We start from the raw sequence: 26,077 nt of genomic DNA, 5'->3' as shown, positions 1-26,077 counted from the left end.
GGGGTTTCACCATATTGGCCAGGCTGGTCTTGAACTCCTGACCTCAAGTGATCCACCCACCTCGGCCTCCCAAAGTGCTGGGATTACAGGCACCAGCCACCATGCTTGGCTAATTTTCTGTATTCTTAGTAGAGACGGGATTTCACTATGCTGGCCAGGCTGATCTCAAACTCCTGACCTCATGATCTGCCTGCCTTGGCCTCACAAAGTGTTGGGATTACAGGCGTGAGCCACAGCACCCAGCTTTTTTTTTTTTTTTGAGACAGTCTCACTCTATCACACAGGCTGGAGTGCAGCAGCACAATCTCAGCTCACTGCAAATTCCACCTCCTGGGTTCAAGCAATTCTCCAGCCTCAGCCTCCCAAGTAGCTGGGATTACAGGCGCCCGCCACCATGCCTGGCTATTTTTTGTATTTTTAGTAGAGACTAGGTTTCTCCCTGTTGGTCAGGTTGGTCTTGATGTCTTGAACGCTTTACCTCAGGTGATTCACCCACCTCGGCCTCACAAAGTGCTGAGATTTCAGGTGTGAGCCATGGCACCCAACCACAGACTGGTTGTTTTAAGCCACCCAGTTTGTGGCAATTTGCTATGGCAGCCACAGGAAATGGACACATGGCCTCTGCCATCGTGCATCGTGGCTGAAAGTTCGTTAGCAATATGACTTGGGGCAAGTCACCATATTGCTGGCAGTCTAGGTTTCCCTATATAAAATAATGGGAAGGCCGGGTGCGATGGCTCACGCCTGTAATCCCAGCACTTTGGGAAGCGGAGGAGGGAGGATCACTTGAGGTCAGGAGTTCAAGACCAGCCTGGCCAACATGGTGAAACCCTGTCTCTGTTAAAATTACAAAAATTAACCCGGCATGGTGGCAGGTGCCTAAAATCTCAGCTACTTGGGAGGGTGAGGCAGGAGAATCTCCTGAACCTGGGAGGTGGAAGTTGCATTGAGCCAAGACTGTGTCACTGTACTCTAGCCTGGGCGACAGTGTGAGACTCCGTCTCAAAATCATCATCATCATCATCATCATCATCATGGAATAAGAACACTCCCCAACTTGCCAGGTTGTGGTGAGTACCCTGATGCCAGAAGGGGGCGTGGCCCGTGGTAAATGCCCCACACATGTGATCGGTTCCCTCCTACCTCATCTCCTGTTAGGATGCACTGCCCCCATCCTGTTGCAGAATGCACGCATTTAACAAGTTCTAAGCCACGGAAAACTTAAAACTTTATTTACCTGGAAGGGAAGCTTAGAATGTGATTTAGCTGCATAGCTGGCATGGATAATAGATGTGGTTCAGGAGCCCAAAATTTAATCTTAGGCCATGAAAAGCCCTAAGTGGCATGCCTCGGCCTGCCCATTTTTCAGGTGTAGGGTTTGCCCAGATGGCCAGAGCTGAGCTGCCTGGTCCCTCTCTGCTCTCCCGCGTTCTCCTGATGTGATATGAGCAGGAGACACGAGAATACGTGGCTTGTGTTGGTCTAACGCTGGGAGCTCCTTAGGCCAGAGGCCCTTGCTGCAACCCTCTCTCTCCCCACTGCCCAACAATCTCACCAGCCTGAGGGCTCAGCATTAACCTGGCCTCCAGCAGGAGCCTCAGTCCTAGCTGAAGTCCTGGCCACTTTGGCTGGGCTGAATCAGGCCCTGCTCCATGCTCAGGTCATGTTCAGGGTATGACCAGGCTGCAGCCCTGTCCCTGGCTTCCCGCCTTTTGGATTCTCTGAAGCAGGAGAGAGTGTGGTGATTTGATTTTTTTTTTTGAGATGGAGTCTCACTCTTTCGCCCAGGTTGGAGGCCAGTGGCGTGATCTCAGCTCACTGCAACCTCTGCCTCCAGGGTTTAAGCAATTCCCCTGCCTCAGCTTTCCAAGTAGCTGGGATTACAGGCCCACACCACCATGCCCAGATAATTTTTTTGTATTTTTAGTAGAGATGTGGTTCACCATGTTGACTAGGCTGGTCTCGAACCCCTGACCTTGTGATCCACCCGCCTCAGCCTCCCAAAGTGCTGGTGAGCCACAGCGCCCGGCTGAGAGTGTGATGATTTTAAAAAGTCAACCGTGCTGGTAATCCGGGCTTTACACCTCACTGTCCTGCAAGTCAGTAAGACCCAGGAGAGACCATGTCAATGAGCAAGTGTGTTCCATGGTGGGGAATTGATGGCCCCAATAGAAAAAAGCAGTTCACACCTTCCATGGTCACAGGTTTCACAGGCTCGCACATTTGACCCTGCACTGGCCTGTTTTCATCCTATGGTGTATGAAATTTTTGGCTCTAGTTTACTGAGCTCTTAAAGGCTCTGTGCTAAGGTGTTAGCTCACTGAGTCCTCATGAACACGATGCTGTATTCCAACCACTCTGTTTTACTGCAAGCTGGCTAACGTTTGGCACAGGGATTCAGTCTGATCCAGAACTTTTGGTCTTCAAATAACACCTGGACACAGAGTGGTGCACACCTGTAATCCCAGCACTTTGGGAGGCCGAGACAGGCAGATCACTTGAGGCCAGGTGTTCGAGACCAGCCTAGCCAACATGGCAAAATCCTGCCTCTACTAAAATACAAAAATTAGCCGGGTGTGGTGGCATGTGCCTGTAATCCCAGCTACTTGGGAGGCTGAGGCAGGAGACTCACTTGAACCCAGGAGGCGGAGGTTGCAATGAGCCAAGATCACACCCGAACCCGGGAGGCAGAGGTTGCAGTGAGCCGAGATCACGTCACTGCCAGCCTGGGAGACAGAGCAAGACCCTGTCTCAAAAAAAAAAAAAAAAAAAAATTAGTGACACATGGGAGTTTAGTGGTGGGGACCGGAGCATAAGGGGTCAGCTGTTAATTACTTCCTACTGATTGTAGCCATCCAGGAACATGAGCCACGAGACCTAGGATATTTCATTTTGTTCATTTTGTTTATTTTTTTGAGACAGGGTCTCACTGTGTTGCCCAGGCTGAAGTGCAGTGGTGCAATCTCAGCTCAATGCAACCTCTGCCTCCCAGGTTCAAGCGATTCTACCACCTCAGCCTCCCGAGTAGCTGGGATGACAGGCGCCCACCATCAAGCCTGGCTGATTTTTGTATTTTTTGGTAGAGATGGAGTTTCACCATGTTGTCCAGGCTGGTCTCGAACTCCTGACCTCAACTGATCCGCCCGCCTCGGCCTCCCAAACGTAATGTAAGTAAATGTAATGTGAGTGCTGGCATTACAGGCAGGAGCCACCATGCCTGGCCCAGCCAGGATATTTTATAAGAGGCTCCAGATTTGTTTAATGTTGGAAACTAATTACCAAAATCCATTTAATCCTACGCAGGCCGAATGTGATGCCTGGAGGCTGGGGTGGCCCAGGGGCTGCCGATTTGTGCCCTTCAACCCAGCTACACGATTTGTAAATAAAACCCATGCAACCACCTCCGTATCTTCTAACTAAATTTGGGATGGCCTCTTGAGATGGAAGAAAATCACTTTCTCTACAGCCACCAAAAAAGCGGCATACAGACCCTCCCACTGACCAGCAGTCACACCCCAGAGCAAGTTACTTAACCTCTCGGTACCTCGATTTACCCATTTGTAAAATAGGGATGGTAAAAGTACTGCAAAGAACTGTTGGAAGGTTAAAATGAGTTGATGCAAGGAAAACACCCCAACAGCACCAAGTCAAGGAGATGCATCATTTCCTGTTTTCACAAGCTGCCCATGATCTGCCTGTGGGGCAGGAGGAGGTCTGGGCTGCTTGCACTTTGTCTAAACTGCTACCCCAGGCCTCCTCCACATCATCAAAGGGTCTAGGACAAGTCTAGCCTCAGGCCAATCAGTAGGTAGAGGTGAGGGACAGGAGGAGCCGAGTTTCATCCCTAGGAGGACATCTGTTCCCAGAACCAGCAGCACCAAACAGAAATAGATCAGAGACACAAAGATGCTTTTAAAGGAAAAAATAGCCTAGGCCAGGCACAGTGGCTCATGCCTGTAATCCCAGCATCTTGGGAAACTGCAGTGGGAGAATCGCTTGAGCCCAGTAGTTTGAGACCAGCCTGGGCAACGTAGTGAGACCCCATTTCTACAAATTAAATATCAGCCAGGTATAGTGGCATGCACCTGTAGTCCCAGCTACTTGGGAGGCTGCAGTGAGCCAAGCTCACGCCATTGTACTCCAGCCAACGCAACTGAATAACACTCTGTCTTGATGGTACAAAATAAAAAAATAAAGCTGGGCATGGTGGCTCATACCTGTAATCCCAGCATTTTGGGAGGCCGAGGCGGGCAAATCACAAGCTCAAGAAATCGAAACCATCCTGGCCAACCTGAAGAAACCCCATCTCTACTAAAAGTACAAAAATTAGCTGGGTATGATGATGCATGCCTGTAGTCCCAGCTACTCGGGAGGCTGAGGCAGGAGAATCGCCTGAACCCAGGAGTCGGAGGTTGCAGTGAGCCAAGATCGCGCCACCGCACTCCAGCCTGGTGACAGCAAGACTCCGTCTCAAAAATTAATTAATTAATTAATTAATTAAAGTAAGAAAGACTTTACAAAAGCATAGAAAGACATTTCTTCTTCAGATTAGTATACTCGCTTTGGGATTTTTTTCAGGCAGAGTCTTGCTCTGTTGTACAGACTGGAGTGTAGTGTAAGATCATGGCTCACTATAGCAGCGACCTCCTGAATAGCTGGGACTACAGGCACATGCCATCACACCTGACTACAACTTTGTATTTTTTTTTTTTTTTTGAGACGGAGTTTCGCTCTCGTTACCCAGGCTGGAGTGCAATGGCATGATCTTGGCTCACCGCAACCTCCGCCTCCTAAGTTCAGGCAATTCTCCTGCCTCAGCCTCCTGAGTAGCTGGGATTACAGGCACGCACCACCATGCCCAGCTAATTTTTTGTATTTTTAGTAGAGACGGGGTTTCACCATGTTGACCAGGATGGTCTCGATCTCTTGACCTCGTGATCCACCCGCCTCGGCCTCCCAAAGTGCTGGGATTACAGGCGTGAGCCACCGCGCCCGGCAATTTTGTATTTTTTGTAGAGATGGGGTCTCCCTGTGTTGACCAAGCTGGGCTCAAAACTCCTGGCCTCAAATGATCCGTCCACCTCAGCCTCCCAGAGTGCTGGGATTACAGGCATGAGCCATCGTGCCCGGACTGAACCCAGTGAATCTTAACATAGCTATACCCCAGGCCCAACACAATGTTTTCTACACGAATACAGTCAACAAATGAACTACCAATCCTGAGTACTTTGCAGCTGAAGAAGAAACTTAAATTCAGTTTCCAACCCCAGGAGGCAGCTAGCTGGCTTCCCTGGGGCATCAGACATTGGAGAAGGTAGCCCAAATGCCTGAGGCCTCAACCAAAAAGGCTTACTAATGCTGAGACAAGAGGCAGTTCCATGCAATGGCAGACACACAGGAGCTCTGCAGTCTCCCCTGGGTCCTCGTCCCAGCTCCACCATCCGCCTGCTGTGTGACCTCAGGCATGCCCCTTACCCTCTCTGATTCCACTTCCTCATCCATTCAATGCACATTATAATGAAGACCTCCAAATGGCACGCAGCTACATGGTGCCCGCATTGGCTGGCCAGGTCAAGGACTGTGGGGCTGTACAGCCTGCTCATGTGAACTGATGCATACTCCATGAACGCTGGCCCAGGACAGTGAGGCTTCCTCGCAAGGTGGGAGGGGTCCATCTCTCAAACCCAGTGACAGCAACTGCTCCACACGTCATACCTGTTGGTGGGGCCTCAGGTTTCCCATAAGTGCTGAGAAAAAAACTTGGCCACAGAGTGAGCTTCCAAATGCGGTCCTCTGCAGCTCTTTTGTTTGAGACAGAGTCTCGCTCTGTCGCCAGGCTGGAGTGCAGTGGTGCAATCTGGGCTCACTGCAACCTCCGCCTCCCAGGTTCAAGTGATTCTCCTGCCTCAGCCTCCTGAGTAGCTGGGACTACAGGTGTGTGCCACCACACCCAGCTACTTTTCTTTCTTTTTTTTTTTTTTTAAGTAGTGATGGGGTTTCACCATGTTGGCCAGGCTGGTCTTGAACTCCTAAATTCAAGTGATCTGCCCACCTTAGCCTCCCAACGTGTTGAGATTACAGGTGTGAGTCACTGCGCCCGGCCCTCTGCAGCTCTTAATGGTGGCTTCTACTTGGACACCCTACCTAGGCTTTCATGGATCAAGGCCCCCAGGAGCCCCCCATCACCCACCCGGATGCTCAGAGTAATCTGTCTGCACAGAGCCACCCTGAGCTGAGTTACACCTGTCACACTGAACACAGGACCTGCCCGGCCCTCCTCAGCCCCCCAGCCCCAGATGCCATTCCTGCCCACCTTCACACCCTCCAGGAGTGCCTGGGGGTCCTCGATGCCCTCGGGGACACACTTCTTGTTCTCTGGGAGGGATTCCAGTTTCTCCACCAGAGCTTTCAGGCCCTTCAGTTCAAACTCGGTGAGATGGGTCCACTTGGCAGCGGCCTCCGCAGCGGGAGAGCCGGTGGGCGTCTTGGGGTAGTCCACGGGCAGCGTGGTGGACTTGACACTCTCCTCTGACTCGTTGGACAAAGTCCTTTTGAGGAACCGCAGGGCAGGCGCTTTGGGCTTCTTCCCGGGGGCCTCCTGGTCCTCGGAGGGTGTGCTGGTAGGTGAGGCAGAGCCCTCGGTGGGTGGCTTGGGCGTCCTGTCCCTGCCCTCACCCTCTTCGTCCTTCTCCTCCTCCTCCTGAGGCTGCTGATCACAGGCCTCCTCCTCCATCTCCAGCCAGGAATCCGAAGAGAAACCGTCTATGCTGGGCTTCCTCGGGGCATCTGTGGGGGCAGGGTCACAGGAAAGACGGAGATGATCCCTAACTCCCTGCAAAGTCTCTGGAACCTCTACTCGCCCCAAGTCCCCTTTACTCCAGAGATCAAGCTTCTCTGACAATCCTAACGGTCAGTGCCTCCAGCCTCTGGAAAGGCTGTGGTGGACACAGGTTCAGATCCCCACCCTGCTGCTTCCCGGCTGTGTGCACCCGCACGGGCTGCCTCGTCTCTCAACACTGGCGCTTTATTTATTTACATAAAGACGGTCTCGCTTAGTCGCCCAGGCTGGACTGTAGTGGCACGATCTCAGCTCGCTGCAACCTCTGCCTCCTGGGTTCGAGTAATCCTCCCACTGGTGGACCCACTCTACTCAGCTAGTTTATTTAACCTTTTTTTGTAGAGATGACGTCTCACTATATTGCCCAGGCTGGTTACTGGCACTTAACTTTTTTTTTTTTTTCGAGACAGAGTCTTGCTCTGTTACCCAGGCTGGAGTACAGTGGTGCAAACTCCATGCCCCCCACCCCCAGGTTTAAGCGATTCTCCTGCCTCAGCCTCCTGAGTAGCTGGGATTACAGGCATGTGCCACCACACCAATTTTTGTATTTTTAGTAGAGACTGGGTTTCACCATATTGGCCAGACTGATCTCGAACTCCTGACCTCATAATCTGCCCACCTTGGCCTCCCAAAGTGCTGGGATTATGGGCATAAGCCACCGCACCTGGCCAACTTTTTCATGTCTAAAAATAAGTCAAGGCTGGGTGCAGTGGCTCATGCCTGTAATCCCTACACTTTGGGAGGCCTAGGCGGGGTGGACTGCTTGAACCCAGGAGTTTGAGACCAGCCTAAGAAACATGGCGAAACCCCATCTCTACAAAAAATGCAAAAATTAGCTGGGTGTGGTGATGTGCAGGTGCAGTCCCAGCTACATGGGAGGCTGAGATGGATCACTTGAGCCCAGGAGGTGAAGGCTGCAGTGAGCCGTCAGTGTGCACCACTGCACTCCAACCTGGGCAACAGAGCAAGGCCCTGTCTCAAAAAATAATAATACTAAAATAAAAATAAGCTAAAAGAGCAACCATTATACTATTCACCTCAAGTAAAATGTCCCGAGCAGGGGATATGTGTAGTTGCCTAGGGCTGGGGAGAAGGAAATAAGAAAACGACAGCTAAAGGATAACAGTTTCTTTCTTTCTTTTTTTTTGAACCAGAGTCTCGCTCCATTGCCCAGGCTGGAGTGCAGTGGCACGATTTTGGCTCACTACAACCTCCGCCTCAAGGGATTCTCCTGCCTCAGCCTCCCAAGTAGCTGGGATCACAGATGTGCACCACCATGCCTGGCTAATTTTTGTATTTTTTAGTAGAGACGGGGTTTCACCATGTTGGTCAGGCTGGTCTCAGGTCCACCCACCTCACCCACCTCAGCCTCCCAAAGTGCTAGAATCTTTTTTTTTTTTTTTTGAGACGGACTTTTGCTCTTGATGGCGAAGCTGGAGTACAATGGTGCAATCTTGGCTCACTGCAACCTCCACCCCCCAGGTCCAAGTGATTCTCCTGCCTCAGCCTCCCGAGTAGCTGGGATTACAGGCACACATCACCAGGCCTGGCTAATTTTTTGTATTTTTAGTAGAAATGGGGTTTCACCATGTTAGCCAGGCTGGTCTCAAACTCCTGATCTCAGGTGATCTGCCCACCTCAGCCTCCCAAAGTGCTGAGATTACTTTGGTGAAGTGACAGTGACAGCCACAGCGCCTAGCTGGATTTTTTCTTTCTTTCTTTTTTTTTTTTTGAGACAAAGTCTCACTTTGTTGCCCAGGCTAGAGTGCAATGGCACAATCTCGGCTCACTACAACCTCCACCTCTCAGGTTCAAGAGATTCTTCTGCCTCAGTCTCCCAAGTAGCTGGGATTATAGGCATGTGCCACCACATCAGGCTAATTTCGGATTTTTAGTAGAGACGAGGTTTCACCATGTTGGCCAGGCTGGTCTTGAACTCCTGACCTCAAGTGATCCACCGGCCTCAGGCTCCCAAAGTGCTGGGATTACAGGTGTGAGCCACCGCGCCCTACCCTGGCTTTCTTTTTGAGGTGATGCAAATGTAAAACTGACTGCAGCAGGGGCCACATGTATCTGTGAATAGACTAAAAACCACTGGATTCTACACTTTAAATGGTGAATTTTGTGATGCAGGAACTATATTCCAACAGAGCTGTTTAAAAAATATAAGGCAAAGGAAACATCCTCAGAAGGCGTGGTGCAGAGTACACAGGCATCCCCGGGCACAGGCGCTGGCACACAGCAGCTCTGCATGGAGGGGGTGTCTCCCTCACGTCACCCCTTCTCATTGGCAGATGGACTGGGAGAGCCAGAGGGAAAGCAGTGGCAAGAAAACCTAAGGAAGATGTGGGTACTGGTTACCCAAGCACCGCCACGATATTTCCTCCTGTGCCTGAGAATGGCATATTCTTCTTCTGCCCTAAATACCCAAGTGACAGAGCCAACCCTCAGCTTCCTGGCCTGGGGACTACATACACTCAGAAAGCCTCTGGCTCTCCCCAGCCTCTGTCCCCGGGGGATCGTGGAGTTACTGCAATCACAGTGGCTCTCACGCTATTTCAGGATCATTTTCCTTCTCTCCAACCAGGCTGGGAGCTCCAGAAGGGCAGGTTGTAGGGTTTTGGGATTTTCCAACTCCTGAATATCGCATCATCGGGCGGGAATGAGGTTTGTGACAGACCTCACAGGCAAAGACTTCCCAGTGAGGACCCCAGCAGAAACACTGGTTCCCCATCATATGCCCAGCCTGGAACCCTTGGATATCATTAACGACGGGACACAAGGGAAGGAGCGGAAGAGGCTTACTGTAAAGGGGGAATAAAAAAAGAACCTAAAAATCCTAGAGGCTGCAGAGAATATTGTGCAGACCCTCAAGGAGACTGACCAATCTCATCTTTCTATCCCCTAGTTAAAAAAAAAAAAAGATGCTGTGTCTGAGATGCTGCAGACTCTACGTCATCCAGGAAAACCCTGGTACGACAACAGCTCAGACACAGCCGAGAGGAATCACGTTCTTCCTCTAGATTGCTAGTCGGGGCTTGCTGTCACAGCCAGATGCAACTTCAGGGCAGGCATCTGTGAGTCCAGATTCAAGGGCAGAGCCGTATTCGGGGCGACGATGTCCCTTTAAGTACTGGCAGCAGAGCAGGGTGCTGTAGCGGTTCCAAACACTCTCTCCTGCTCCTCCAGGCCCGCACCACCCGCCCTGGTCACCCCTCCTGCTGCCTCAAAGACAGCCTTGGGTTTTCGGAGGCATCTCACAGGCTGGCTCCTACATAGATAAAAACCCAGCCTCCAGTGCAGGGGAAAAAATCAGTATCTACGGAAGAGCCAAAAGAACGAGGAATCTGCTCCGTGGGGTGATCCCGTTTCAGCAGCCATGCCGGGGCGGCCCCTACCTGCATCTGCACAGCCATGGGCTGGAGGCCGCACACATGACTCTTTTGGGTACACGAGTTCATTTTCTTGGAGTCTGTATTCCAGGTGGGAAACTGACAAGAATGGCTTCTCCTGAGGGGTTCCTAGGATTCTGCTCAATACACTGATCCAGTGAATCCCAAGAACCCAGGGAGTGTCTCCAGGCCCCACTGACAAAACGGTTTCTGCCCCAGCTGTGCAGCCGAATCCGGGGGCTCCCTGCGGTTCACTCACCAATAAGCATCGACTCCCTCTGGTATTCCTGAGTGAGGTGGGAGCGCTGGGTCACACAGTACACATATCTCTCCAGGACATACCAGCACATCTCATAGTAGAAGGGGTAACGGAATTTTGGCTGCACCTGAAAGCAAAGACGCGGGCAGGCGGAGGTCAGTTTCCAGAGGGCGAAGGGCGATGGTGTGAGAGAAGTGCGGGGCAGGCTCCCTGCGGGTGAGGGTCACTGTCATCATCTCAGCGAGAGCGTGGATGGCGGAGGGGAGAAATGGTGGGGTGCTGGAAGGGGGATGCCGGCAGCATGCACAAATGAGGCGGAGGATGAGGCCGCATGAGCGCCTCATCTCAAAGGTCCCTGAGCTGCAAGCACCGGAGGTTGGATGGGGGCCACGTGGTGCTCCTGTGAGATGCAGAAAAACAGAATTCTCCCCTAACCTGCCTGCAGAGGGTGTGGGCACCTGCAGGTAGCTGCCTGATTCTAGCTTCAACAGACATAGGTTCCTCTTTGTTTCTGAAAATTCCTGCACAGATTCTGCTGTTTCTCCCTCCCACTTGAAAACCAGAAATCAACTTCCAAGCCTTACCGGTTTGCAGACAGGTTACTGAGCCTCCTCCTGCTCGTTGGGAGGGAGGCCAGGCCAGCGGACCAATGAGAGAAAGGGGTGTGGCCTCACCTACCTCCAGGGGCGGGGCCTCACAGGGGTCCACCTCCTGCTCCTCCCCACATCCACCTGCCACTGCCCAGCCAGCAGGGCCACAAGGACTCCCTCAGACAAGGCTCCCAGGTATGATGCTGAGGGAGACACACTGGGTCTGGAGCAGGAGATCCCTTTTGTCCCACTTCTCTTTTATAAAAACAGAGACAGGGTCTCACTGTCGCCCAGGCTGGAGTGCAGTGAGCAATCATGGCTCACTCAGCCTCGACCTCCTGGGCTCAAGCGACCCTCCTGCTTTAGCCCTGTGAGCAGCTGGGAACACAGGCACGCACCACCACGCCTGGCTGGGGAATTTTTCTATTTTTGTAGAGATGGGGTTTGCCATGTTGCTCGTTGGCTGTTTATTATAGAAGAGGAAGTAAAGGTGGAGACAGCTTTGTGTACTAGAACTGTCAAAAGGCCTGAGCCCCGGGAGATTCCACGGGGGGCAGTTCAAGGACTGTACAGATGTCACCGAAAGATGCGAAGGAAGCAACGCCAATGATGGGCCTCTCCTGCAGAGGCCACATGATGGTCTCACACGTCCACACTCGTACCTTGCTCCCTTGCTGTCTTGCCAAGAGGGTGTCTGCCGGGGCCAGAGAGCCCTCCTCCCCTCCCTGATCCTGTGCAAACTCAGAGAGTGGGATGGTGAACAATTACACTCTCCCACCTTCTAAGCACACTCCCCTGCCCCTAATAACATTGTCACTCCCCTAATCACACTCTCCCATCCCCCATTCACACTCTCCCAACCCCCAATTATTCCCCACCCCCATTCACACTCCCACACCCCAATCACATTCTCCCAACCCCCAATCACACTCCCCACCCCACTAATCACACTCCCCACCCTCCTATTCACTCTCCACCCCAATCACACTCCCCAGCCCCCTGATCACACTCCCCACCCTCCTAGTCACACTCTTCACACCCCCAATCACACTCCCCACCCTCCTATTCACACTCCCCACCCTCCTATTCAGTCTTCATCCCCAATCACACTCCCCGCCCCCAGTCACACTCTCCACCCCCAATCATACTCCCCACCATCCTATTCACACTCCCCACTCTCCTATTCAGTCTTCACCCCCAATCATACTCCCCACCCCAATCACACTCCCCACCCCGTCATACTCCCCACCCCCAATCATACTCCCCACCATCCTATTCACACTCCCCACCCTCCTATTCAGTCATCACCCCCAATCACACTCCCCACCCCAATCACACTCCCCACCCCTAGTCACACTCCCCACCCCCAATCACACTCCCCACCCTCCTAGTCACACTCTTCACACCCCCAATCACACTCCCCACCCCCAATCACACTCCCCACCCTCCTAGTCACACTCTTCACACTCCCATCACACTCCCCATCATCCTATTCACACTCCCCACCCTCCTATTAAGTCTTCACCCCATCACATCACACTCCCCACCCCCAATCACACTCCCCACCCCCAATAATACTCCCCATCATCCTATCCACACTCCCCACCCTCCTATTCAGTCTTCACCCCATCACACTCCCCACCCCAATCACACTCCCCACCCCCAATCATACTCCCCACCATCCTATTCACACTCCCCACCCTCCTATTCAGTCATCACCCCCAATCACACTCCCCACCCCTAGTCACACTCCCCACCCCAATCACACTCCCCACCCTCCTAGTCACACTCTTCACACCCCCAATCACACTCCCCACCCCTAGTCACACTCCCCACCCCCACACTCCCCACCCCTAGTCACACTCCCCACTCCCAATCACACTCCCCATCCTCCTAATCACACTCTCCACCCCAAATCACTCTCCACCCCCCTAAGCATGCTCCTCATACCCCAATCACACTCCGCATCCCTCCTATTCACATTCTCCACCCCCCAGTCACACCCCCACTCTCCTATCCACACTCCCCAACCCCCAATCACACTCCCCATCCCCAACCACACTCTGCCACCCCCTCCCTAATCAGACTCTCCCACCCCTCCAATCACACTCACCCACCCTCACTGCTCTGTTCTCTGCTGCCGATAAACAAACAGGTGACATTCCCCATCTGGGACAAAGACAACTAGAAGCAGACCTCGGTTCTCCTTTTGCCCTAAAATGCTATTTTCCTGCATTTCCCAAAGTGCCTGTCTGGACCCAGCCATCTCTGAGAGTCCTAGCTGTCACTCAGCTCCTGGCCTCGAGGCCTCCTCCTACTTCGGGGACCTCCTTTCTCCGCCTGCACGCTGAGTGCTCGGGTGCTCGGCTCTGCCTGCCCCTGATGGATGGAATGCTTTGGAATGGGATCATGGCCGCCACATGCTCTTCAGCCCCCAGGGGGATGCATGGAGTGGGGACCATCATCCTGCGGTTTCCTTGGCTCCAGCTCCTTTCCTGAGAAGCCCAGTTTCAGTGCTGGGAGAGTTGTCATATTTTTTTCGTAGTTACTAGATCGGTGCCCTCTGGAGTTTAAAAAAGAGGGGCTCTTTGGCAGGAAGCAAACCTTGAATTCCTATGAAAAAGGAGTTAGGGGACCTCAGCCCCACCTCTATTCAAGACAAAGGGACAAAAGATTTTGGAACAAATGACGAATACCTAAAAAGCAGGCTGAGGACACGCAGTCCCTCATCCACATTTCCTGACATGAGACTCGATTGGTAAAATCTGAAGTCGGTTTTGACTTTTCAAATCTTTTTGACACCAACTGAGCCACACCATGACCTGGGAATCTTTCTAAGTTAGGAGGGAAAACTGGGAGGCTGCATTTCAGGAGGGAAAGATCAGTCTCCCTTCTTTGTTGCTGAACCCAAGGGAAACCAGCTGGGTGGAAACAAATGCTGATGACGGAATTCAAATTTATTTTTTTATTCTTTTATTTTTTTTTCCAAGAGAGGACTGCGGGAAACAAAAATTTGCAAAGAGTTGACTTACAAACAGGTTGTCGCCTTCCACCCTTCGCCTTCAAAAGGTTTCAGCCACATGCCTGGGGACATTAAACATACGGTTGCTCAACATCACTTGTTGACAGATCGGAGCCTCACCAAATCGAGTTAACCAACGTCAGTCCCAAACGAAAGGCAAGGCAGTCAGTCACAAGGCATGCAATGCTCCCAGCCTGCAGGTCATCCGTCTACCAGAGGACCTCAGGGCCCACTCACTGGCACCTGGCCTCCGCCCTTCCTCGGAGGCCCAAGTCATCTTCGAGCTGAGTGACCCTCAGGAGAGGAGAACGAAAGCGTTCTCGGGTGGTTCTAGAACTCCCAGGTCTCAAGGACTTGAAAAAGTAAAAATGTGAGAGTGGGTGGAAGTGTCCTACAATTTGTTTTTCTCCTGGAAAAAAAAAAAAAATCAATGGAAAAAAAAAAAAAAAAGTCCAATGGTAGGGGGAAGGGGAGAGGGACGGTAAATTATTTGCAATTTCCAGATAGATTCACTGGCTGTGAGGGAATGGGGCGTGTCGGCATTACCTTTTCTGGGAAGGCTGCTTTCACTAGAGCCATTGGGAGGAGAAAAGATAAATATAAGAGAGACGGCAGTTTAATGATCTGGACCATACCTACTCCTTATCAACCTAACTGAAGTTAAAAGATTGCAGTGATTATTGAGATGTTGTCTTAAGTATCAAACACACAACACGTCCACTCATTGGTGTCATTCTTCCATCATTCTTCACAGCTGCAGGATGGGGGAAAGGGGAGATTTCCTCCACAAGGGCTGGGGAATGGAAATCCACCAGTCCCTAAAAGCCTGCATCTGCTTGTGCTGCCTCATGGGCAGTGACACTGCAGGATGGGGTCACCTGTCATCTCCCCCAGAAAGACTTAAATGGTGAGGGTAAGACACAGCTTCCTAAACTCGGGAGAAACCTGGAGTTCCCTAGTTTAGATAGGGATCCCTCACATTGGGCCACAAAAGCAAATTCTTTTTCTTTCTTTTCCTCTTTCTTTCTTTCTTTTCTTTTTTTTTTTCTTTAGATGGAATCTTGCTCTGTTGCCCAGGCTGGAGTGCAGTGGTGTGATCTAAGCTCACTGAAACCTCCGCCTCCTGAGTTCAAGCAATTCTCTTGCCTCAGACTCCCAAGTATCTGGGACTATAGGCACGCACCACAGTACCCAGCTAATTTTTGTATTTTTTTAGTAGAAACAAGGGTTTCACCATGTTGGCCAGGCTGGTCTCGAACTCTTGACCTCAGATCATCTGCCCGCCTTGGCCTCCCCAACTGCTGGGATTACAAGCATGAGCCACCACACCTGGCCAGGCAAATTCTAAGACAAACCCACACCACGGAGCTCGGAGACTGATGGTTCCCTTTGTCCCACCTCCTGCATTTGGTTTCCAAGCAAAGCCATGTCTTAGGACTCTTAAAATACTTTTTTTTTTGAGACGGAGTTTCACTCTTTTTGCCCAGGCTGGAGTGCAATGGTACGATCTCGGCTCATTGCAACCTCTGCCTCCCAGGTTCAAGCCATTCTCCTGCCTCAGCCTCCCAAGTAGCTGGAATTACAGCCATGCACCACCACGCCCTGCTAATTTCTGTATTTTTAGTAGAGATAGGGGTTTCTCCATGTTGGCAAAGCTGGTCTCAAACTCCTGGCCTCAGGTAATCCACCTGCCTTGGCTTCCCAAAGTGCTGGGATTACAGGCGTGAGCCACCAGGCCTGGCCTTTAAACACTATTTTTAAATGGCCATAACCTTCTTAAGAAAGCTCTCAGGGTTGTAAAGAACAAAGCTGTAGTGAGCTGACAAGGAGCTCTGGCTTCTTATCTGGTTCCAGAACTCTCTGCCCAGTGCCTTTTGTCTGCCTTGGCTCCTAAGACATAAACAACTGGGCCTTGTAGCCAAGCCCCTCTCCAAAGACCAGAAATCAAAGCAGATTAAACAGCCTGCCGCTGCTGCCAGCCCAGTCTGCCCCAAGCCCTCTGCCGCCAACCTGCTTCAGTGAAACCAGATGGGGTGCCCACTCAAGGGAAGGAATAGTGGGCCCCGGTGGGAGAGGGGACCTGCCATTCTCGACAAGAATGTGATACTCCACACAAACTCAGTGTGTCACTCAGGGGTCTAGCCAGCACCCTGCAAATCGTCATGGGTCGGGGAGGGGAGTTGGGCTCCTGAGGGAACCATGGGGCCCAAATCCACTGAGTTTACGACTGAATTTCCAGGGGGAGGAGGTGGTTTTCCAGCAAGGTGCCACAGCCTTTAGAAATTCCAGCCTGACTCCGGCTTTCAGGAATTGCCTGGAAAGTCGTGGGCTTGACTTCCACTAAATTTCCCCATCTCTGTTCTACACGTCTGCTCGTGCACAAACTGGCCTGTACTCCAGGACAGGCCAAAGAACAGTTGGCCGGAGCCCCAGACAGCACTTGACCCAGACTGTGAGATGACCGCTTCTGTCCCAACAGTGCTTTGCTCCTGATCGCCATGGGGCGGCTCCTCCAGACCAGGGCGGGGGCTGGCCTTCCCCAGGTGGGACGGGGATGGTGGGCCACAGAGAGGTGAGGGGAGAAAGTCTACAAAACGAGGGTCTCCCACGGGGTCCCAGCCCTGACCTGGGTCTCTGAAGATCTAGGAGTCACATGACAATTGGAAGAGGTACACACGCCCTGCAGCATCTGACCACCAAACACAGCTCCAAGTGGTCTCCAGGAAACCCCCAGACAAGGGCCCGCAATGCCAGGACTGTTAACTATTCAGATACAAAGGCAGCAAACGCTCTGGCTCACATATGGGATTCCATGCAAACCAAGGCCCGAGAACAAGACTAGGAGAGACAGGAACTCGGTACGGAGCAGGTGCACCTGTGAGACCTTTCCTTAGATCTAGGCAGAACAACACCTCACTGGGGCAAAAAGTCATCTCAGAGGCAAAGCCCAAGAAGAAACGGTGTGGTCCAGCTACAGAATGGAGTATTATTCAGCCATGAAAATGAATGAAGCACTGATACATGCTACCATGTGGATGAACCTGGAAATCATTATGCTTCGTGAAAGAAACCAGACGCAAAAGGCCACATGCTGAAGGACTCCATTTGCATCAAATGTCCAGAACAGACAAATCCAGACACAGAAGGTAGGTTAGGGCTGGCCAGGGGAAAGGTGGGGAGACGCAGGAAGTGACTGCTTGTGAGTACAAGGCTTCTTTTTGGGGTGATGAAAATGTTCTGGAATTAACAAGGCTTCTTTTCGGGGCAATGAAAATGTTCTGGAATTAGTGGGGATGACCCAAGATACTAAAAACCACTCAACTGTATATTCTAAATGGTAAATTTTATGGTATATGAATTATATCTCAATTTAAATAAAAGAAAATGAATATCTGAATAGCTGTGTTGAAAAAACAAGAACAAGTGGAACAAGAAATGGGCCTTTTCTGCCCCAAGCCTCTGGGGATTTTGGCGTTTTTTTTTTTTTCAGTTTTAGACAGGTCTGGCTCTGTCGTCCAGGATGTAATGCAGTGATGCGATCTCAGCTCACTGAAACCTCCACCTCCTGGGCTCAAACCATCCTCCTGCCGCAGCCTCCCAAGTAGCTGGGACTACAGGCATGCACAACCACACCTGGCTAACTTTTTTTTGTATAGAAAACAGGGTTTCACCATGTTGGCCAGGCTGGTCTCGAACTCCTGACCTCAAGAGATCCACACACCTCGACCTCCCAAAGTGCTGGGATTACAGGTATGAGCCACCGTGCCCAGCCCCAAGTCTTCAGTTTTTGACCCAGTTTGGGACTGTCTCACATGCCTGGGGACATATGGTCAAGTCCTAGTATGGGAAGAGGGCGGCAAGTCCAGGCCACTTGTCCTTTTCAGGGACACTTGTGGAGCAAAGGACACACATCAGTTACCTGAGCTTCCGGCCCTGGTCCTGGGACATGGGGTGAGTGAGGGAAACTTGGTATCTGAGAAACCAGCACTGTCCCCATCAAGGGCAGAGAAAAGCCTCAACCCCAGTGAACTAGGGACATCCCCAGCAGACATGGAGACGAGCTCAGAGACAGCACCCAGGGGAACTCAGACACTGGCTTCCTCGGGGCCTCTCTCCAGCCAGATCTGGGGTCCCTGGGAGAACAAATGGCCAAGACCTGCCCTCGGACCAGGCCAGGCCCTTCCCAGGTCCACACCCATCCTCCAAACAACAGCAACCAAACCCCTAACCCCTCGCACCCCTTTCTCCACGTGAGAAGGAGGAAAAGGCAGAGTCCCTGAAATCTCACGGTGCTTTCTCAGAGATACTTCCTCTTCCACAAGGGGGTTTTGGCTGCCCCCAGCCTGGGGGTGAACAGAAACTCCAGGGCCTCTGGGTGGGGCTCTTATGGGCATCCCCCTGCCCCCACCCTGTGGAACCAAGACTGAGGCCAGCTCGAGGCAGGAAGCAGGAGGGAGAGGGGAACTGCAGATTCCAGAATGACCTGTCCCATACCCCGAGCACCGGCAGAGCTCAGGGGCCGGGCGTGCACGCTCAGAGAGAAGGAACCCTCCTTACCCGTGTTCTGTCCTCAATCTCGTAGATCCGCAGCTGCATGGGCACGTTAAAGCTATGCAGGATGTTTCCGCCGAAGACCAATGAGTCTACAGGGGTGTAGACGGCATGGATCCAACCTGGGGTGGGAAGGGCAAGGAGAAGATGAGCCGCTGGCCCCTGTGGGCTCCCCCACCTCACGAGGCTGCAGGGAGGGAGAGCGAGTGTGCAGGAGGGCACAGGGGGCAGAGAAGAGCAGCCAGGGCCTGGAGCGATGCCTCCTGCAGAACGCCCAGGCCTGGGCCACCAAGAGGACTCAGACCTACAGCCCTGAGTGGCCACCGCCTGGCTTAAGCCAGGAGCTAAGAAGCTGCAGACCAGCACCCACTTCTTGAGGACCATGATGACAAAAGCTTCTTCCAGGGACATGGCTGCAACGGCCAGCAGAGAGGCAGGCCCTTTTCCCCATCTCCACGCGGGAGCCTCGCCCCCCGCAGGTGGCACATGTGTCCAGAGCCTTTCCTCACCTTCCCAGAGGGGTCACAAAGGATGGCATGATGAAGGAGTGACGTCCTGCCAGAGCTGCAAGAGCCAAATCCACCTTCTTGTCATCAAATTCTGCCCAGCCCCTTTCCACACGCATGCCCCCCTCAGCTCTGCCTCCACTCTGCCCCGAGGGCTGCCGGCTGCTGGCAAGTCTCTCCTGCGGCTTCTCACAGCTGGGGGCTGCAGTTTTTCATTTCCCCGGGCTCCCAGCCTGGAGCCAGGCACAGTCACCATCACAAGGGACATGGTGGCAGGGCCGGGCGTGGTGGTGCACCCCTGCGATCCCGGCACTTTGGGAGGCTGAGGCGGGAAGATTGCTTCAGCTCAGGAGTCTGAGATCAGCCTGGGCAATACAGTAAGACCTCATCTCTAAAAAAAATTAAGCTGGGCGCAGTGGTTCACACCTGTAATCCCAGCACTTTGGGAGGCCGAAGCGGGTGGATCACCTGAGGTCAGGAATTCGAGACCAGCCTGGCCAATATGGTGAAACCTCGTCTCTACCAAAAATACAAAAATTAGCCAGGTGTGGTGGCATATACCTGTAATCCCAGCTACTTGAGAGGCTGAGGCATAAGAATCACTTGAACTTGGGAGGCGGAGGTTGCAGTGAGCCCAGATCGTGGCACTGCACTCACAGCCTAGGGGACAGAGCCAAAAAAAAAAACAAAACAAAAAAAATGTACAGATGAGGAAACTGAGGCACAGAAAGTGAAGTCACTTAAGATTTTGAGCCGAGGAAGTCGGGCTCCGTGTGGCCCATGAGGGCCGAGGAGAAAGCACCTCACTCATCGGGACACACAGCTACCGCACTGCAATTCACATGGCCAGACCGCAAGTACTCAGGGGACATGTGTGTAGCTCCTGGCTGCCAGGTCACACATTTAGGGGCTAGGGGACAGGCAGGAGGAGAATCAACCCCAATGCACAGATGCTGAAACTGAGGGCACAAGCGGGGAAGCCACTTGCTGAACAAGTCACAGCTGACAAGCGACAGCAGCTCTGTTTTTAGCCACCATGCTGCACAGCTGCCGCGGCATCAAAGGCTCTGCACAGGCCTGCCGAGTCCCAGGGGACAGGCAGGGAAACCGAGGGGATGCAAAAAGAGAAATGCAGAGAGAAATAAGGACGAGGGCGGACAGAGGCAGAGTGACTCACAGGGAAGGACAGAGGAGGGTCAGCAGGGGGAAGGGTGCAGCAGAGGCAAGGGTACCCCAAGACCCTGCACCCTGCAGGGCCTGTCCCTGAAGGCCACCGTCCCCTCCTCTCCTGGACATGCACTTTACTATTTAGCTCTAAGGAAAATTACAGCGACTTCCCCTGCCCCCCAAGGGCAAGCGGTTTCAGTCTCTTCCCCCGGTGAAACACACCAGCCCTGAGTCACAGGCGGCTGCTGGAAACAACACTCCCGCTTGGGAAGACAGCGCAGAGGCTGCGAGGCCACTGCTGGCATCTGCCATGGACACTCAGCACTGGCCCTCCCCACCAGGCAACGCGTGGAACAGAGCTGGCCGTCCTCAGGGGACAGCAAGGGAAAGCATGTCACCGGGAGCCCAATGCTGCTGGGTACAGGCACAAGGGCTTTGCTTCAGGGAACCTCGTTCCGTGCTTGGCTCCCCGGGTACCATCAGAGGCAGCTGCTCTGCTGACCAGGTGTGCGGCTGCAAGCGGCCGTCGAGCTCCTCAGCTTTCCCTCCCCACCACCTCCGCCCTCCTCTGCACAGCAGCATGGCTGCCGCCCTGAACACGCCTCCACCTCCACCTTCAGTCTCCCGCCTCTGCTGCCTGCAGGCTGACCTCAACATTTCCATGTTTCCACCAAGTGGAACCGTGTTATCGAATGTTGCTATTGTCACCATGCCTGTTATCCTGGCAACACTTCCTAAGATTGGGACCCGGGACCACCAGGGTCATGCGATGCATAGGCAGCTGTATGTTACACGGCCCCACAAGCCCACCTCCCTCCCTGCAGAAATCCCAAGACCAGGGGCCGGGGTTTAAGACTGTCCCCTCCCTACTGGGGAACGTGGTGAGCAAGTCCCGAATCGACACGAGCAATTGGCATTGGTATCTGTGGTCATCTCAGCGGATCACGAGGGCTCTGGCAGAGGATGGCGCCCATGTGCATCCGTCTTTACCAGCCCTGTATTCTCTCTGTTCTCCCTGCAGGTGGAGAGGCCAACACACCTAAATAAATCTGACTAGTCCTGACGCGTGAGCAAAGAGGAACACAGAAGAGAGCTGCTGCTGCAAGGAGGGGGCAGGGGATTGGCACGCCCAGACACTCGAGGGATTCTAGAAGCTTCTACCCCCTCCTCTTTCCAGCCAGGGCCTGAGGGGTGGGTCAGGCGGCCACCCCTGGATTAGCCGCCACCACGTCCCTCTCCTGCTCACACCTGCTTCATTACCCACAGGCCTCCCTCGGGAAGAAGGAGGCATGGAAATAACAGACTTCGTGGGTCCCACCCATACCCACCCTCCAATGACCTCTCAACAGCCCAGGAAGCATGAGAGCCGGTGTCCCCGGGCTGCTGCCTGGGCTGGGGATGCTGGCGTCTGCCTCCTGCTTCCAGTCTCAGTCATCGACAATATGAAGGCAATAAACAGAGGCTATTCAGGCCAAGCGACCAGGGACAGAGGCAGTCATGGATGGGAAGCCAGTGACCCACAAAGCAGCACATTCTCTGGGACCTGAGAGGGGCCAAGAAGGGCAGCGGGGCACGTGGAGTCCCACCCACAACCAAGACGCTCAGAACTCCGGATCCAAAGACCCCACCCACATCTGCCTCCACCTCCGCAGCTTCAGCAGGAATAAACCCAGAGGTCTCAGAAGTCGACACAGGGCACCTCACAGACACCCACGACCCAACCGGACCCTGGCCTCCTTCACCGGCGTCAGTGAACTCCCTGCACCGGGCCAGGATCAGGAACCGCTGAGATGAAGCAAGGATGGCCTCTGCCCTCGTGGATCTCATAGCTGGGACTGGGGGCCAATTACTTCACACCACCCCGTGTTACAAAAACGGAGATATTTCTTTGGTTGTTGTTTTGTTGCTTTTTGTTTTTTTGAGACAGAATCTTACTGTGTCACCAGGCTGGAGTGCAGTGGCACCGTTTCAGCTCACTGCAACCTCTGCCTCCTGGGTTCAAGCAATTCTCCTGCCCCAGCCACCCAAGTAGCTGGGATTACAGGCATGCGCGACCATGCCTGGCTAATTTTTGCATTTTTAGTAGAGATGAGGTTTCACCCTGTTGGCCAGGATGGTCTCGATCTCTTGACCTCATGATCCACCCACATCGGCCTCCCAAAGTGCTGGGATTACAGGCATGAGCCGCCACGCCTGGCAACATTTTTTTTTTTTAAACGTGGAGAATAGGCCAGACGTGGTGGCTCATGCCTGTAATCCCAGCACTTTGGGAGGCCGAGGTGGGCGGATCACCTGAGGTCAGGAGTTCAAGACCAGCCTGGCCAACAGGGTGAAACCCTGTCTCTAAAAAAAAAAAGTGGAGAATATTAAATTTTCCATACATGCCTATAGAGAAGATAAATAATGTACATGATACATTGGTTGGATCAAGCTATGCTACTCCAGCCTGGGCAACAGAGTGAGATCCTGACTCAATAAAATAAAATAAAAATTTTAAATGTTCATTGCTTAGAACTGTGAACTACAACTCATCTAGGCTGGCACAGGCAGAGTGGGGAGGTCAAGCCCACAAATGTGGCCAGAATGGTGCCATTGCCCAGACTGAGTTGGAGAAAAAAGACATCACCTGGTTCACCCAGGCACTTAAAGTTCCCAATTTCCTATTCCCCGGGGGTGACTTCCACTCCGGCTTTCCTTACTGCTCATTATAAGGCTAATACCTGGAGACCCCTGGGCATGCCTGACCCTGGCCTTGATGACCTGACTCTGATGCTGTATTCTCACCTCCTTTGCCTCATCAAGGTATGGCCACCTTGGAAAGGGGCAAACCCAAGCCCCTTTCTCCAGGCCATCTTACTCCTCAGTCACCTTAAATGGTCTTCCTCTTTCAGGCAGCTCTCCTAGATTACCTAGGAATGAAGTCTAAAGAATCACCAACCGTGAAGCACAGCCAGGACCCAGCTCCTTCATCTCAGACAAAACATAGTATCATTTAAAGTCTTCCTTGGTCGGCCGGGTGTGGTGGCTCACGCCTATAATCCCAGTACTTTGGGAGGCTGAGGCAGTTGGATCTCCTGAGGTCAGGAGTTCAAGACCAGCCTGGCCAACATGGTGAAACCGCTATCTACTAAAAATACAAAAATTAGCCAGGTGTGGTGATATACACCTGTAATCTCAGCTACTGGGGAGACTGAGGAAGAAGAATTGCTTGAACCTGGGAGGTGGAGGTTGAAGTGAGCCAAGATGGCGCCATTGCACTCCAGCCTGGGCAACACAGTAAGACTGCATCTCAAAATAAATATATAAATAAATAATAAAGTCTTCCTTGGAGGCCGGGTGTGGTGGTTCATGGCTGTAATCCTAGCACTTAGGGAGGCTGAGGCAGGAGGATCACTTGAGGCCAGGAATTTGCACTTGGCCAACATGGAGAAACCCTGTCTCCACTAAAAATAAAAAAATTAGCCAGGCATGGTAGCATACACTTGTAATCCCAGCTACTCAGGAGGCTGAGGCACGAGAATTACTTGAACCCAGGAGGCGGAGATTGCAGTGAGTTGAGATCATGCCCACTGCACTCTAGCCGACAAGGTGAGACTCTGTCTCAAAAATAAATAAATAAATAAATAAATAAGGTCTTCCTTGGATTCATAGCTGAATACTATCAGATATTCAAGTGGGCAGATCTCCTGAGGTCAGGAGTTTGAGACCAGCCTGAGCAACATGGTGAAACCCTGTCTCTACTAAAAATACAAAAAGCAGCCAGGCATGATGGTGCATGCCTAAAATCCCAGTAACTTGGGAGGCTGAGGCTGGAGAATCGCTTGAACCTGGGAGGCGGAGGTTGCAGTGAGCCAAGATCGTGCCACTGCACTCCAGCCTGGGCAACAAGAGTAAAATTCTGCTTCAGAAAATAAAATTAATTAATTAATTAAAAAATAAAGATGACCTGGTACCAATTCTGTTGACACTTTTCCAAAAAAGAGGGAAAGAGAGAGTCCTCCCTGAATCATTCTATGAAGCCAGTCACCTTATATCAAAACCAAGAAAGGACCTAACAAAAAAAAGGAAAACTACAGACCAATATCCCTGATGAACACAGACACAAAAAACTTCAACAGAATACTAGCTAACTGAATCCAACAGCGTATCAACAAGATAAACCCTCCATGACCAAGTGGGTTGCATACCAGGCACGCAGGGATGGTTTAACATACACGTCAATAAATGTGATACACCACATAAATAGAATTAAAATTAAAAATCACATGATCATCTCAACAGACACAGAAAAATCATCTGACAAAATCCAGCATTCCTTTATGATTAAAGTCCTCCTAAACCATCAGCATCCTGTGAGCTTGCAGAGAACTGAAGACTTCCTGAACCGCGGCTCAAGTGATCTGCCTGCCTGGGTCTCCCAGAATGCTGGGATTACAGGTGTGAGCCACTGCGCCGGCTCCTAGATGAGTATGTGAGGCCAGTGTGGCAAGAGGAGACGTGCCTAAGGTCACACTGTGGTGATAAAAACTCAGGGCAGGCCGGGCGCGGTGGCTCATGCCTGTAATCCCAGCACTTTGGGAGGCCGAGGCGGGTGGATCACGAGGTCAAGAGATCGAGACCATCCTGGTCAACATGGTGAAACTCCCGTCTCTACTAAAAATACAAAAAATTAGCTGGGCATGGTGGCGCATGCCTGTAATCCCAGCTACTCAGGAGGCTGAGGCAGGAGAACTGCCTGAACCCAGGAGGCGGAGGTTGCGGTGAGCCGAGATCGCGCCATTGCACTCCAGCCTGGGTAACAAGAGCAAAACTCTGTCTCAAAAAAAAAAAAAAAAAAAAAACAACCTCAGGGCAGAGGTGGGAAATGCCAGAATTTGATTCTCCACTTCAATATGGAAAAACTCCCATCCAGGGAGCCGTAAACCTTTCCTGAGTTTCCCAAGACTCTCTCTCTCTCCAAAGCCACAAGTCAAGTACCACGAATCTCAGATGTGTGTCTGTACGTGGCTCAGAGAGTGTGGATGCTGGAAAGAATCCTCAGGCCCTGAGGAGGACCTAAAATACTCATCTAGGGGCCGGGCGTGGTGCCTCATGCCTGTAATCTCAGCATTTTGGGAGGCCCAGGTGGGCGGCTCATTTGAGCCCAGGAGTTCAAGACCAGCCTGGACAACGTGACAAAAACCTATAGCTGCTAAAAATACAAAAATGAGCCAGGCATGATGGCGGGCACCTGCAATCCCAGCTACTTGGGAGGCTGAGGCAAGAGAATCGTGTGAACCTGCAAGGTGAAGGTTGCAGTGAGCCGAGATTGCACCATTGCACTCCAGTACCTGGGGACAGAGCGAGACTCCATCTTAAAAAAAAAAAAAAAAAAAAAAAAAACCATTCATCTAGGTCAGTGGATCCTGAGTCTCTGGTCCTTTAGTTTTCTTTTCTTTTCTTTTCTTTTTTTTGGGGGGGGGGTGAAATTCTTTAGTTTTCACTGGTTGGAAACAGAATGAGAAAAACTATCAAATTTAAAGTGCTGTCCTTTATTCTGACATTGTATACTTGTAACATTTTTAGTGTCAATAGACCATAGGGTCTGTTGATCTTAACACCCATCTTTAGTAAAATTACAAGTTAGCAACTTTGTATCTGTTCCTAAGTTGTTTTTTTTTTTCACTAGTCCATGAAATCAATGGCTGGGAACCACTGAACTAGGTTGCACCCTCCCACCCTGCCCCACCCCTGCATCTCAGAAGCCGGCAAT

At 52.0% G+C, this 26,077-nt stretch overlaps 1 protein-coding gene across 11 annotated transcripts in view; it reads right to left on the bottom strand.

Annotated features, from left to right (window-relative positions):
• The window catches only part of KDM2B (lysine demethylase 2B), a 162,524-nt gene that overhangs the window by 77,108 nt on the left and 59,339 nt on the right, over window positions 1–26,077 (bottom strand). For all 11 annotated transcript variants that reach the window (XM_064379679.1, XM_064379685.1, XM_064379680.1 and 8 more), the window contains 3 exons: window positions 18,659–18,774; window positions 10,490–10,616; window positions 6,314–6,786 (listed from right to left, as the gene is read on the bottom strand). In XM_064379679.1, coding sequence (XP_064235749.1) covers window positions 6,314–6,786; window positions 10,490–10,616; window positions 18,659–18,774 — 716 coding nt within the window. The remainder of the gene's footprint in view (window positions 1–6,313; window positions 6,787–10,489; window positions 10,617–18,658; window positions 18,775–26,077) is intronic.

The sequence above is a fragment of the Aotus nancymaae genome, unplaced genomic scaffold, assembly GCF_030222135.1.
Source record: "Aotus nancymaae isolate 86718 unplaced genomic scaffold, 86718_ANA_hifiasm-v0.15.2.pri h1tg000021l, whole genome shotgun sequence".
NCBI classification, from domain to species: Eukaryota; Metazoa; Chordata; class Mammalia; order Primates; family Aotidae; genus Aotus; species Aotus nancymaae.
Note: the sequence above shows the minus strand (reverse complement) of the source record. Positions and strands in the feature narration are given on the sequence as shown.